Source organism: Merops nubicus, unplaced genomic scaffold (genome assembly GCF_000691845.1).
Source record: "Merops nubicus isolate BGI_N331 unplaced genomic scaffold, ASM69184v1 scaffold16990, whole genome shotgun sequence".
Classification (NCBI taxonomy): Eukaryota; Metazoa; Chordata; class Aves; order Coraciiformes; family Meropidae; genus Merops; species Merops nubicus.
The window spans coordinates 15,619-29,216 of record NW_008585023.1 but is presented as its reverse complement, the minus strand read 5'-3'; the positions used below and the strand labels follow the sequence as shown (position 1 = coordinate 29,216).

Sequence of the window (13,598 nt, the reverse complement as noted above, 5' to 3'; positions counted from 1 at the left end):
AGGAGGGAGGAAGGGAGGAGGGGAGGAAGGAGGGCGGGAAGGAGGGCAGGAAGGAGGGCAGGAAGGAAGGGATAGACCCAGTGGAACCTTTCTAAAATCTTTAGGTGTTACATCAGAAAATCGTGAAGGAGAATAAGACAGCCCTCTGAAAAGTTTCACGTGAGATTGTTCCTCATTTTCGCAAGCAGCTGAACATTTTCATAAACTAGGAAAATGAGACTGTCAACCCACACCATCTGACACCAACACCCAGGGGCAGGAACCATCCCTGCAACTAATTTTAACTCAGGTTTTCACGTTGATCAGGTTCCATGTGGTGAACGCCCCCTGAAGCTGTCTCTCTGTTCTTAGAGAAAACCTGGTTTCTTTGGTCGACTCTGAGGAGCTGTTTTTTTCTAACAAAAAGCAGCAGCTGAAAGTTTGAATGGGGAAAAAAAAAGATATCTGGGTAGTGTAGACCTCTGTTGAAGACTCTCATTTCTTCTCACAGAAGCAGTTTTCATCTGGTTGAAACCAAACCAAACCATTTTCCCTGGAGGGCAGGACTTCTCTCTTCTGATAGCTGGGTGTCTCTGTTTTGAGCCACATAGTTCCTAGGGCCATGGAGCTGCACGAGCCAAGTGCTTTGCACCACTCCAGAAATGGCCATTGGCATCAGCTAGCCCCTGTCCCTGCTCAGGATGCATTTCCAGTTCAAAGGCGTGTTATGCAAGAGAAGAAAGCAGAGCTCTCTGCTGCTTCAGAAGCTGATGAAATGCTGCTAAGAATGACCAGGCTGGAGATCTGCTTCTCCAGAAACAAAAGGGCTCATTCCTTTCTTTTGCAGAGGTAGAAGGGCTCTTTGCCACCTTGCCTTTAAGCCTCACGTGTGCTGTGTAGGAGATGGTGATGCTTTGGGGGTGGAAGAAGGCAACAGGGTGGCTGGTTTTCAGCAGAGGTAGAGAGAAAAAGGTAGAGGCAGAGGGATATTCACCCTTGGCTCTTCCAGCCCACCAGCAGCAGGTTTAATCACATCAGTGGCATCAAAGCCGTGCAGCTCTTTGGAGAAAGGGCATTTGTCCTTTCATCTGGAGATTACAGGAAGCTCTCACAGATCCCAGCGATGTGTTTTGAAATGTTTTAAAGCCCAATACCTGTTTGTGGCACCACCTGCCATTTCCAACAGCCTCTTTGTGCCTTCCAGCTTTCCCCTGCAACGTTCTCCCCCCCAGCCATTTAACTGTGTGCACAAGGACAAAGTGGTGCCCAAGTTCATTCCCAGGCAAACAGAATTTCCCAGCTTTCATGCCAGAGAAAAGGACTCTCCACAAACATGCCAGCAAGCTTATAACCTATTTGGGCTTTCTCCTTCCCCCTGTTGTGCTCAGCAGGGACAGCAGGAAGGCAGAAACTGCTCTTAGCACCTGGAGGAAAGAAATTCAGAGATAAAAAGCTCTTTGCCTCACTGTTTCCATTCCTTCTTGACTTCAGTTTTTTTTGGTTGGGGCGCAGAGAAGATTATAAAGCTGTAACCTCTAATCCGCTCCTGAGCACTCCTCCATCTCTTCCTTTCTCCTCTTTTTCAGCCAGTTCTAATCCTTCATGTCTCCTCTCTCACAGGTAGGAGCTGAAGTCTAATCTCAGATGACAGGTTGGTAATTAGAGCAAGAGATTATCCTGACCCCATATCAAGAAGGTAAAAAGAGAGGAATAATGCAGGCCCAGACAAGATCGTCACACTTCCTGCCCATCTCTCCTCTGCCAAGCAAGGGCTGTGCTTTTCCAGCACTCCTTCAGCACAGAAGTGATCACATTTTCCATTTCAATAGACCTGGACTAAAGCAGAGGCTCAGCCAAGGGTTTGGGGCTGAGAAAAGTGGACATGGGGTCAAGCACGAGCAGATATGGAGGAAGAGGGTTTGCTCTGAGAGGCTGGAGCCACAACACACTATCAGCATTCCTCACCTGGGTACTAGTTACTCGTACCCAGGGCTCTGCTAGTCCAACAAGATGAATCCAGAGCAGGGAGCAGCAGCAGGTCCCCATCTCTACCCAGATGTCCAGCAGTCACTGCTCAGTCCTTAATCTGCTCAGGAGGGCATGGGGCTCCCATTCATTGTATGTATCCCAGCACAGATTGGAAGCCCATCCCTGGGTCCAGCCCATGTTGCCCATCTTTGGGATAGAGCTTGTCTCTTCTCCTGTGTCACCAGTATTCAGCAAGAGCCAAAAAAAACCCATCACACAGCCACAGGACCCCCATAGCCACAGGGAAACTGGGAGCACTGAGCTTCTTCAGTGTCCCCCCTTCCACATGTGCAAGGGGAACGAATGTCACCAGGACCTGAGCTGAGGCTCAGGCATCACCAGCCAGCAGCCTGCAGGCACCAGGAGGTGTCGGGGTAGAGATGGCAGTGAAGTGATCGAAACCTGTCGGGGGGAGAGGGAAGGAAGCTCAGCTTGCACACAGCTGGAAAACAGATCTCTCCCTCCTGGCCCATTCCACATCAGGCACCCACCCTGCACTACAGAGCTCCAGGACCAGTTGCTCACCTCAAGATGTCTTTTCTCAGCAAAGCTGAGCATCCAAACCTCCCCTCCACACCTCATTCCAGCTCTGACCCATGTAGCCCAAGCCCATGGCTCACCCTGATCACAGGCAGGGAGATAGGCACTGCCCCAGCCCCTGCTACATGGTTCTGCTGCTGCTCTTCTCATCATCTAGCTGCTTCCCACCCCTTCTATCTCCAACCAGGAGCTTCCTACCCGTGCTCTGCAAATAATAACTGAAAGGTTTGTTCACTGAAAGCAGAGAAGGTAAATCAAAGAACACTTTTGTTTGCAGTCAGCCTGAAGTGAACCTTTTTCTTTTTTTCCCTTCAGTTTTCTCAGCAAAGCAAAAAAAGAAAAACTAAAATGAAAAAGCAAGCAGAATTTCCTGAGTTTTAAAAGAACATTTTCTGTTCCAGTCCCAGAGGTAAAAGGTTAGCCTGTTTCAGTTTCAAAATGGGAAATAAATGGCAACACTTTGGGCTCAGGAATTGTTCAGGTAAAGTGGTTTGATACATCTTTTTTTTCTCCCTCATCCAAAAAGGTCTGCAAAGTTTCTAGTCCTCTAGGACTGTCCCCAACTCTAAACCTCCTGCACCCCACTTGGCTGCCTCTCCCTCCCAGCACACGCTGCAGCACCACCACAGCACTCAAGCTTCATACCTTGAGGGATCCTCTTGGAGTGAGAAGGGGCCACTGAGTTCAATGACATTGAGCTTGTTCTCAAAGACCCCGTAGCTGAGGGTGACCTGCAAAGAAGGGTGATGAGAAAGGAGCAGGGAAGATGAGGTGAGTTCGGGAGCAAGGAACTCGCTTTGGGCAACAGAAGCTCGCACTCTGGTCCCTTCTCTGCTGGTTTGGCCTCTGACTTCCACAACTCTCCTGTCTTCCTTCCCATGATGGTCCATTGGGATCATCCCTTTGCCTTTCCAAGCCCCCTACACTCCTTGTTATCTCCCAACAAAAGGTAGGGTGCCATGTCAAAGCCCCTTCCCCACTCAGTCATCATTTCTGCTTGTCCTGGTGCCACATTCCCCCAGGGATGTCCTCAATCCTCACATCACTCCCCCACACACGTTCCCCATCCACCCCAGGGGCACTGTGACTGGCATCTGTGCTGCAGGCAACATCTGCTCCTTGTTTCAAAGGAGCATTTGTCAAGAAAGGCTCCTCAAAAGAGCAGAGGATGGATTCAGACCACGTGAGTGCGACCAACGGAGCAATATTCCCTCCACTTCTTCCTCACCCACACCTCCCTCTTGGCTCCACGTCTCCTCCTCACCTGCTGGGTGAGCCGAGAGGCAGGGATGAGCTGGAGGTTCTCCAAGTGGGAGTGGAAGAGGGAGTTAGGCAGCAGCTGGCCACCAACTTTGCACTCTATGATGTAACCCACAGTGCAGTCGTCCGGCAGGCGAATGAGCTGGGAAGTGCTCAGAAAGTTCCTGCCACTGGGAGAGAATAGAGCTGTGTGGGTTAGGAACACGTGGGTGGGAGAGAAATGAAGGACTTCACTGAAAGCCAGAGTGGATCTTGGAACTAGGTGAGAAATCCCTGAGGTCTACCTGCAAAGATTTGGGGATGTCTTTGCTCTTTGACCACTCTCTGCCCTGCTGTCCCACCAGTTTTTGGGGACTGTCCCTAACACATGTCCAGCTTCTTGGTGAGCTGATGCAGGGAGATGAAAGACTTTGCCAAGCCACTTTTCCACCTGTTTGGTGAGCTACACTCAGTCCCTGACGGACAGAAACAGTGGGATCACATGCCCAGGAGCAGCATGAAGAAGAAAACCCAAATTTTAAGGCTCCTGCAACTGGAAGCAGCCACATAGCACAAAGCACTGTCTGCTATAACATCCCTCAGCCAGTCCAAGTGTGTTTTAAGCATTTTAATACAGTAGTGGGAGATTTTATGTCATCTATGATCCTATTTGCTGACCTGTCTGCTCTTGTCTCTCTCTAATCAGGTGGCAGACCCACCTACCACATCCTTCCTCCAGTCCCACATGCTTGCAGATGGGTATGTGGCACTCTTGCAAACACCACACAAACAAATTTGGAGCTGACACTGCCAGGAATCTGTGTGGACGTGTTCCTCATCCCCAAAGGCTCCTCACCCTCAAAACTCACCAACTACTCAGCTCACCTGGCCCACGGCACCATCTTGCTTGCCAGCTTGTGGCTGATGCAAAACCCAGCTCCTCCTGTGGCAAACCAGAAGTGCACAAATTTCTGGAGAGAAACAGCAGAGGAAATCAATGGCAGAGGCTCAGAAGACATCATACTCCCTGAGAGGGGAATTCTGAAAAGCCACCTTTGATGCCAGGATGAGCACAGCCCTATTGTCACCCCAGACTCCTGCCCACTGCCCAGATGAAGGACTTGCTAGCAGTACAACATGGATTTTAACCTCCTTATATTTGGACCAGCCAAGTCCTTGCTGGCAGCAGCAGGTGGGCTGCCCAAAGGCAGGCTTATCTCCTGGCACACAGGTACCCAAAGGAGCAGCAGAAACGTGGGACTCTTCCCCTGGGTAGATCAGATTGAGTTTGACAACTACACCCATGTTTAGAGAAGACTGGTGATTTTTTTAAGCTGTTGCTTGCTGCCCTTGGACCTGTCTCTCCTTGGGGTACATCCATGGCCACTGAGCTAGAGCACTTAAAGCCAACCCCTTGGCCCCCACCCCCCGCAGAGGTTGTACCGTCTGGTTGTTTGGCAGCATTTCGGAGGCCCAGATGGGTCTGTTCAGGCTGGGTTTCCCCAGATAAACATCTCTCCTTGCAGAGTAGGAGGACAAGAGCTTCAGGAGGGCCCGAGGGTTCAGGTAGTTGTCATCATCCAAATGGCAAAACCAGCTGGGAAGGAAGACACAAGTGGTTTGGAGTGAGGAGGGTGCCTCTTTCTCTCTGGGGTCCCCCCCCAGCAGCCCTGTCTCACCTCCGGCCACTGGCCAGGAAGGCATCAAACTCAGCAGCCATCTTGCAGGAGAGGGCCTTGTGGCTGTGCTCAGCAGAGCAGTTGGTGAAGATCACATGGTTGCCTGCCAGGAAAGAGGAAGATGTGGCTCAGGGCCACCCCAATTTTCACGCTCACGAGGAGGATCTCTGGGTGGGAAGGAAGAGGTTTGCTCACAGCCAACCTCGTTGTGGCCCTCCATCTTCAATGGGATCCCAACAGGGATCCAAACCCATGGTGATGTGGGCTTCATCCTTCCCCCTACCAGGTGACGAAGCATCTTGGCCAAGACTAGGACACCTGCCAACAGCACTTCCACCCTGCCCACTTCTCACCCAAGTGCAGGGGCTGAAGGGCTCTCTCATGGGTTGCTTCCACCCATGGATGGTTGAACAGCACCCTGCCTCTAGCTGGCTGCATGCCCTGGGGTAAGCCAACTAAACCAAACCATCCCTGCTGCAGCTTGGGGTCCTCCCACAGGACGTGGCAAGGAGTGTTCCTCCAGAGGCAGCCTTTGTGTCAGACCCCTCCCAAGGTTCAGAGGCTGAAGGCAACAGGGAGGTGGTGTTACAGGACAGGTTGTTACCCATTCTCCTTTCCAGGGCATCATCTTCTTCATCAGTGAAGACGTAGGTCTGGGAAAACAAGGAAAGGAGGTTATTCTCAGGGATGGAGCTGGTGTTGCTCATGGCCACCCACCCTTGGATCAGGGATATGGGGACCCGTGACACTGAGCTAGGGGGTGAGGGAGCCCTGGTGTAGGTGTCGGTGGTGGAAAAAGGAAAGTGTGGTGGCTGAGTGATGCTCGGGTTAAAAGGAGAACAACTGTTTGTGTGTTAAGTGTGCAGAGCCCCCTGCTGCTTCCAGCCTCCTCCTCCTCCACTTCCTCCACCCCCAGGCCTCTCTAATCCCCCTCGCTGCCATTATGAGGCACATCTCCCCCTCTTTGGGGCCAGGGCTGGTGGAGAAAAGCTTTCCTCAGGCAGAAAATGAGCTTTCATGCAATCCAAAAGGAGTCACACGCTGAAACCAGCTGCCCACAGGCTGGTTAAACTCAGCACCTGGGCAGGGACAAAGAGGACAAGGCAGACGACAGCTTCACAAACCAGCAGTGCCTCCAAAGGCTCCGAGGACACGACAAAAAGTCTTTATGCCTCTCCACGCCCAGCCAGCATCAGGGAGACGTGGCAGGAGAAATGTTCTGGGCATGGAAAGAAGGCAATGGAGGATCCTCAGAGGCCACCTGGCTTGAGCAGGGACAGCAGGATGGTTTCATGACCTCGAGTTCATGTTCTACAGCATCCCCCTGACTTACCCTCCAGCAGCTGAGCTGCAGCAACCAGCCACGAGCACGTTCCTACCCCACTGGTAAACTCTCTTAATTAAAACCACTTCCAAGGTGACCAGGGGACAAGAAGCAATTAGCTAAGTCTCAGGTAAAGGGGGTCAGGGGACTGTGTCACAACCTCCAGGCAAGGCAGGGTTTCTCAGTGGCAGGGGATTTCCCTCCTCAGCATGGCACAGCCAGAAATTTCCACTATGACAAATATTTCATCTTGAAAATAAAAAAAAATATAATAATTCTGAAACCATGGAAACTTTCTTACATTTCCAAACAAACTGGAAACCTTGCTGGAAATTACTTGTAGATATAAAACTGACTAGAAATCATGTGTCTCATAAACAGCATATTTGATTGGCTTAAGATAGGAATCTGTATATTTTCCCAGATTTTTTACTTGTGAAAATATTCCAAGGTTCCCACTTTGCTCTTGAAGTAAGGTGGGAAATGGTTATTGCAGCCACCCAACACGCTTCTGTGGGAACCCAAAGAGGAAGAAACATCATCACAGGGAATACCAGACTGCCCAAAATAACTGGAAAATGGGGGTTTGAGTGCAGGGATGAGGCAAATCTGATTTCTCTGGCTCTCCCAAACTCTGATGTCTCTGGGACACCTGGCTACAGCTCTCCAGAGATGCTCTGGCTCTACCATGAAGATGACAGTAGCACGGGCAGCTGCCTGCATCCTCATCTCTCCACAAAAAACACCTCAGCAGGGTTATTATGGTTGTGTCCTGTCCAGAGAACAGATTCAAAATTTACAGTGTGTTCCCAGTTCTGAAAACGTGCAAGCCAGTTCAGGAACCTCTGATGGGTCATTCAAAGGTTTCATTTCCATCAGTTGGATGTCTGGGTTTCCAAAAGGAGGGGAGGTGCTAGAATTAGTTTATGCTCCCAACCAAAATGGCACTTCAGACCAGAAACCTTGACTTATCTCCATCAAAACTACCAGGGCCAGGAATGTAAGCCACTCAAAGATGCTGTCTAGCCTAAAAAAAACACCAAAACCTGCAGAGCAGGGTCCAGCAAGGATCTCCCACCAGCTACACTATCTTCTCTTCTGTTTAAAAAGTGCAGTTGCAGGGAAAATGTCTCTCTTATTGTCCACCCTGACAGAGTCCAACATTTTCTATTTTATTTAAGACTTTTAACTTGGCTCCTGTCCATCCTGTCCTAGCCATAAAACCCACAGCTGTTCCTGCCTCCTGTTGCAGTTACCTAAACCTGACCTGTGAGGTCTAGGTTGCTTCCTCCAGGGAGGGCACCAGGCAAGTCAGCAGCTCTGAAATCAGGCTGGGCATCAGCAGCACAGCCAGCTGCTAAAATTTCCCTGCAGAGAAGGACCCACTGAATCAATCTCCAGCCACGAGGAAAAGGTGAAGTGAGACAGCAAGACAGGGGGTCAACCCTAGGAGGAGGGAGTCGCTGCACATCAGGGCTTCTGAGACCTGGATCTCTCCAAGATTGGCTCTTACAGCCTATCCCTCTCCATAAAGCCTCAACACCAGGGGGTCTGGTGCCCTAACCCTGGCCCCACCACAAATAAATGTCCTTTGTTTATTGAGACCCTTTTTTTTTGCTAAGTGAGGTTTCTATATTGTCAATTTTTCAAAACTAATCCTTTCCCTCACCTCCAAAAAAGCAGTATATTAAAAAAAAAGGCTTTTGACTTTCATGTACTTCTCTCTACCTCCCACCCCACCCCCGTTCCCCTACCCTCAAGGCCATTTAGTCAAAAAAAAGCAGGAAAAATATGGAAAATTGAGGAGGGGGAGGAAAACACTGAGCTTGCAACAAAAATTAACAATGAAAAACCAGCCTCAAAAACGACGGATGCTCCCACTCTACTCTTCCTTCCTATTCTCCAGCTCAGTCTGGGAGGCTTTCCGAGAGGCTGGAAAATTCAACACCCCTCCCCAGGTTTGTACATGGTTTGCCTGGGTCAGATGAATCTGGGGAGCTAATATCTAATTCCTGTCACCAGGGGAATGACCAGGCACCTGCTTGTCAAAGCCACAAGGAGAAATCCGCTCCAAAAGGCCCAAAGTCTTTGTGCATTAGGGTTGGGTTTGCTTTTACTGAAGAGCTGCTGGGCTGAGGTTGGGCAGAGAGGAGAAGTGCATCTGGAGGAGGAAGCAGGGCACCTCAGAGGCTGAGAGGAACACGCAGACCAGAGAGGAAGTCTGCTCAAAATAGGACGTGGCTTCCTGTGACAACCGCAGCAGACCAGGCAGTTGCAGCACCCTGAAGTGGAAAAGCACCCTCACCCCAAAAAAACCTGCACTGCTTCAAGCATTTTCCTACCCAATACCTCCACCTCCAGCCCTCCTTCATCGCCGAGGCCTGAATTTGTCTTCCAGGCGCCCATCACACGCAGGCAGAGGCAAAAAAAAACCAAACCCCCTTTGGGGGCAGCAGCAGCTCTGCGAGGGAAGGGAAAGAAGTACCTGGGCTCTGGGGAGTTCTTCTGCCCACCAGTAAGACAGCCTGCACAGCACCACCAACATGGTGCCCCACAGCAGTTCTTCTAACAAGAAGGAAACTCTCCAACTATGCTTTAGCAAAAGGTGGAAACATCAGATCCACAGTTAAGAAGAAAAAAAAAAAAAAACACCAAAAAACCACCAAACATGCACCCATCTTCCTGTGTGATGTACTCTAGGTGACCCTGCTCTGGCAGGGGGGTTGGACTAGATGATCTCTCGAGGTCCCTTCCAACCCCTATGATTCTATGATTCTATGATTCTATGATTCTTCTAACAAGAAGGAAACTCTCCAACTATGCTTTAGCAAAAGGTGGAAACATCAGATCCACAGTTAAGAAGAAAAAAAAAAAAAAACACCAAAAAACCACCAAACATGCACCCATGTCTCTTCAAGATCATGCATGTGAGAGGATCTGCCCAAAAAAGCAAGGCAAGGATCATGTTGGTGTGCTGGGGAGTGAGCAGGGGTGCAGACACCCTTCCTGCCTCCCACCTGGGTGCCCAGGTCCAAGGAGGGCATCTTGATGGAGGGTCAAAACCTAGCCAGCTCGTGGCACTAGAAAAGGCCCCATTTCATGGGGAAAAGGAAGTTCAACCCCTTCCACCTCAAGCTGAAAGAATCAGGCTTAGGTTAGGATCAAGTGATGCCTGCTAAGAACAGTCATCCTCCCAGCCTTAGTTGGGAAGAGCCCACACAAGCTCTTCAGAGACAACCTGGCCCATAAAGCAGCTACCAGTGAAACGTTCTGCTGGATAGTGTCCTCCTTTCGACATGAAGTGAGAAATAAAGAGGACTGCAGTGCCCAACCTCCTCTTCCTCTGGCCTTTCTCCCCCCAACACTGACACCCTGTCCCTGCCCCGTTATCAACCCCCCACCTCTCTCCATCCAAATCCACGTGCTCACCTGCTCTCTGACCCGAGATATCCACGTGTCCAAGAGCAGCTCCATCCTGCTCTGGTGAAATCTCTTGGTTGTCTTCACGGCTATGAAGACGTCTTCAAGCGTCAGGCTTCCCTCAGCCCTGGATCCCTCCAGAGGATGGGCTTTGAGGTCCTTCTGTCCCCTGCCACCACCTCCCTCTGGGCTCACTTTGCTCCGTTGCTCCAGCTTCTCCAGCATCCCCTCCCCAAGCCCTGGGTGCTGAGGTGTTTCCTGAGCCCCACGGTGCCTCACGGAGAGGAACACCACGCTGACGAGGAAGACTGCAGCTCCAGAAAGACCACGGATGAGCCGACGGCCCATGGCTCCCAGATTGCTCCCACCACAGCCAGTATCTTCTTCTTCAAGACCAGCCTTTGCCTCTACCTCCGTCTTGAAGCTGTCCACTCTTCTCCAGGCCTCTGAAAGGGCAGGAGCAGCCCAGAGCAAGGTCTGGGTAGGATGTGGCCAAGGAATAAAGAGAGTGAAGACCAGAAAGCCAAAGAGGCAGCAACCCCAGAGGGTACCAGTGGAGTGGGGGGGGAATTTTCACAGCCTAAGAGGACTGGCTGACCCAACAAGACGTGCTGGGAAGACCCTGGGAAAGGCAGCAGGAGAGTGGCTGTGGAGTCGAGGAGCTCAGAACCTGGACCGAAGGCATTGTTCTCCCAGAAGACAGCAGTTTGATGCATCCGAGCCAGGGGCTGCGGGGAGGAGGCGAGTGGCAGGGGCCCGCAAGCTGCCCCCGCTCCATAGCCCCGGACCCGCCCCCAGGCACGGGGCGGAGCGCCAGCCCCCGAAGGAGGAAGAGGATGGAGGGGGGGAGGATGGAGAGAGGGGGAAGCCTTGGGTCTGGCAGAGGGTTTGCCTCTACTGGGGCATGGCCAGGCTGGGACAGCCAAGGTGACCACCAGCTGATCCGGGGGGACAAACCTGTTGCTTGGCTGTTTTTCCTTCTCCTCTGTGACCACTCAGCCCTGAGGTCCCACAGGAGGAGGTGAAGGTGGCAGGGATGTGAGCTCTGGAGAAGTTCAGGTGTGGGGTCCTATGTTGTTCTTGAGAGGAACGATGTTTCCCCAGCCTGATTTCTCCTGTGGGTGCTGCTCTGAACTGCTGCTCCTGCCCTTTAATCCCACCCTGCTGCCCCAAAGCTGGACCCTTTGTGTCCCCTTTGCCCCCCTACCCCATATGCACCCAGAGGTAGCTGCAGAGAAGGTTGTCCTCAAGGATGGGGCTATCAGAGACCCTCAAAAAGTGTGAGAGCCAAGACAAAGACCTCCTCAGACAAGATATTTTGGGGTCAGCACCACACTGCTGCTGGTTCAGTGGGATATGGGGTGGATGAAGGTCCCCTTTACAGAGGAGCTGGGGGGCTACAGAAAGGCAACCAGCCCAGGAGGGGGACAATGCCTTCACTCCCAGCCCAGCTTCCCTGCTCAGCCAGCGTGGGGCCAGCAGGATGGTCGTGCTCTACATAAGCTGCTGAAATCAGAGCGGCTCCTCGGGGAGCTGTGGGCATCCAATCTCAGCATACAAAGAAAAAAAGATAATAAAAATAAAAAGGAATAAGACAAGGAGCCCAGAGGAAAGGGGGGGGAAGGAGAGGGCACGGTGTCACGTGGCAAAGGGTCCCCCCTGCACAGGTCAGGTTATGACATCCTAGAAAAGAGGGTCAGGGCACAGGTTGGGGTCTCTCTGTTCCACACTCCCACCTTGTGTCCAGACACAGACACAGGGAAGAGCTCCCTGCAGGGCTAAAACCACAGGCTCAGTTTTCCCAGGCCTCTCATAGACACTTTCACCCCAGCTCTGTCCCTGGTTACAAACTTTTGTTTCTTTTTTTGGTAAGGAAGAAACCACTGAATCCACTTCCCCTCCCTCCTCCCGTGGATTTCTCCAATTCTGCAAGCCTCCTAGCCTTCCCCTGAAGCAAGAACATCTCCAGAGCATCTCCCATATCCCTTTGGAGGGTCCCTGCAGGTTTTGTTCTTAGATCCCTTTGACTACTGATGCTTTCTTACACCAATTTGGGGCAGAGGGGGGAGTCATTCACCTTCAGGCCTTACATTCCTGCAGGGGTGTGAAACTGGTATGACTGATCTGCTGCCTCTGCACTAAATACTGGGATTGCTCCCATGGCTAGTCGCTGCTCCTGAAGCAGACATCAACCTCTGTGAGTGCTTCAGCCACACGCCAGCAGCCCCAGACAGCTCTCAGTGCAGCTTCCATGGCTCCCAGGCATCCTGCAGCACATTCCAGCCCTGGCCTAGGAAATCATCCTGGAGGCAAAGAGGGGGACACAGGCAAAGGATCTTAGTGGTGGCCCCAGGAGACACACAGCTGTGGCTCAAAACTCCCTTGTTTTGAAGCAGAACAGGTCAGAGCCAACCATGCACAAAGCAGAACATGCCCAGTTGGGGTGGGGGAACCTATGGGACAGAGACCCCACACTGCTGCAGCTCTGCTGGGGCAGGGGGACAGCATGGAAAGGGCTGGTGACTTCCCAGGGTGACACACGTGGCCCATCCCCTGCCTTGAGGGAGGAATTTTGCTCACAGGGGCTTGCACAAGGCTGTTGTTGCTGGTAATTGGTGCCCAGGGCTGCTAATTGCATTCTGCCTGCTACCTAACCCGTGACTCATTCCTCCCCGAGCAGGCAGCCACCCCCCTAAAGGCACAAAGAAGGTGGACTGGGTTGTGCAGGGCATGTGGGGGGGTCATTGATGTTTGCCTTGGAGCCCTCTGCCCAGCTTCTCACCCGTGTCCAGAACGAGCTGAAGCTGGATTTTGAAAACCTCAGGGGAAACGAGGTGGGTGAAGAGAGCTGGAAGAAGCCCTGGAGCAGGTGAGGCAGCGCTGCCTACTGCTTGCAGAGCTGGGCAGCACCAACCTGCCACCCAGCAACCTTCTTTTTGCCTGCCTTTCCCTCTGGTTGGCTATACTGGTGGGTCAGGGAGGTGAATCAAGCCCTAAATCAGAGTGCCTCGGAGTGTTTTCCTTGGGCACTCAAGCACTACTTGTTTTCCCTGGAAAGATGCAAACAACTCATCTCCAAATCCATGCCAGGGTGGATGGGAGCTTGCTTTGGGACTTGTCTTCTCATCAGCTCAACAAGAGTCTCACTTTGTCTGCCTGCAGGGCAAGCCTCCTCCCAAGGGGGCTGGCTGTGTGGGGATGCTGAGGCTACAGCCCCTGGAGTGGATGTCGTTTGGGAGCTTTCACCTGGAGCCATGTGTGACACCAGTTCCCCCTTGCCTGTGAAAGCTGCACTGCTCCAGGGCAGAGCTGGGACTCTGCTCTACATTTTAGTGACTGCAGGTGAAAATCTTTTTGTTTTCTTTCCTCCTCCCCCCCCCCGCTTCACG

General features: G+C 51.9%; 1 protein-coding gene across 1 annotated transcript; it reads right to left on the bottom strand.

The window, feature by feature from the left end:
- Positions 1-2,342: 2,342 nt before the first annotated feature.
- MFNG (MFNG O-fucosylpeptide 3-beta-N-acetylglucosaminyltransferase) lies at positions 2,343-10,557 on the bottom strand. The gene is made up of 8 exons (XM_008946313.1): positions 10,219-10,557; positions 6,070-6,118; positions 5,466-5,568; positions 5,230-5,383; positions 4,672-4,757; positions 3,812-3,977; positions 3,193-3,278; positions 2,343-2,409 (listed from the first exon to the last, which is right to left on the bottom strand). The coding sequence occupies exons 1-8, from the start codon at positions 10,555-10,557 to the stop codon at positions 2,343-2,345; spliced, it is 1,050 nt and encodes a 349-aa protein (XP_008944561.1).
- Between the last annotated feature and the right edge of the window lie 3,041 nt (positions 10,558-13,598).

Excerpts from the sequence above, each read along its gene's own strand:
- MFNG (XM_008946313.1), bottom strand. The coding sequence starts at position 10,557 with ATGGGCCGTCGGCTCATCCGTGGTCTTTCTGGAGCTGCAGTCTTCCTC. Across the intron at positions 6,119-10,218 it reads TATCTCGGGTCAGAGAGCAG|ACCTACGTCTTCACTGATGA; the intron begins GTGAGCACGTGG and ends TTGTTTTCCCAG. Across the intron at positions 3,279-3,811 it reads CCTCTCGGCTCACCCAGCAG|GTCACCCTCAGCTACGGGGT; the intron begins GTGAGGAGGAGA and ends CCTTCTTTGCAG.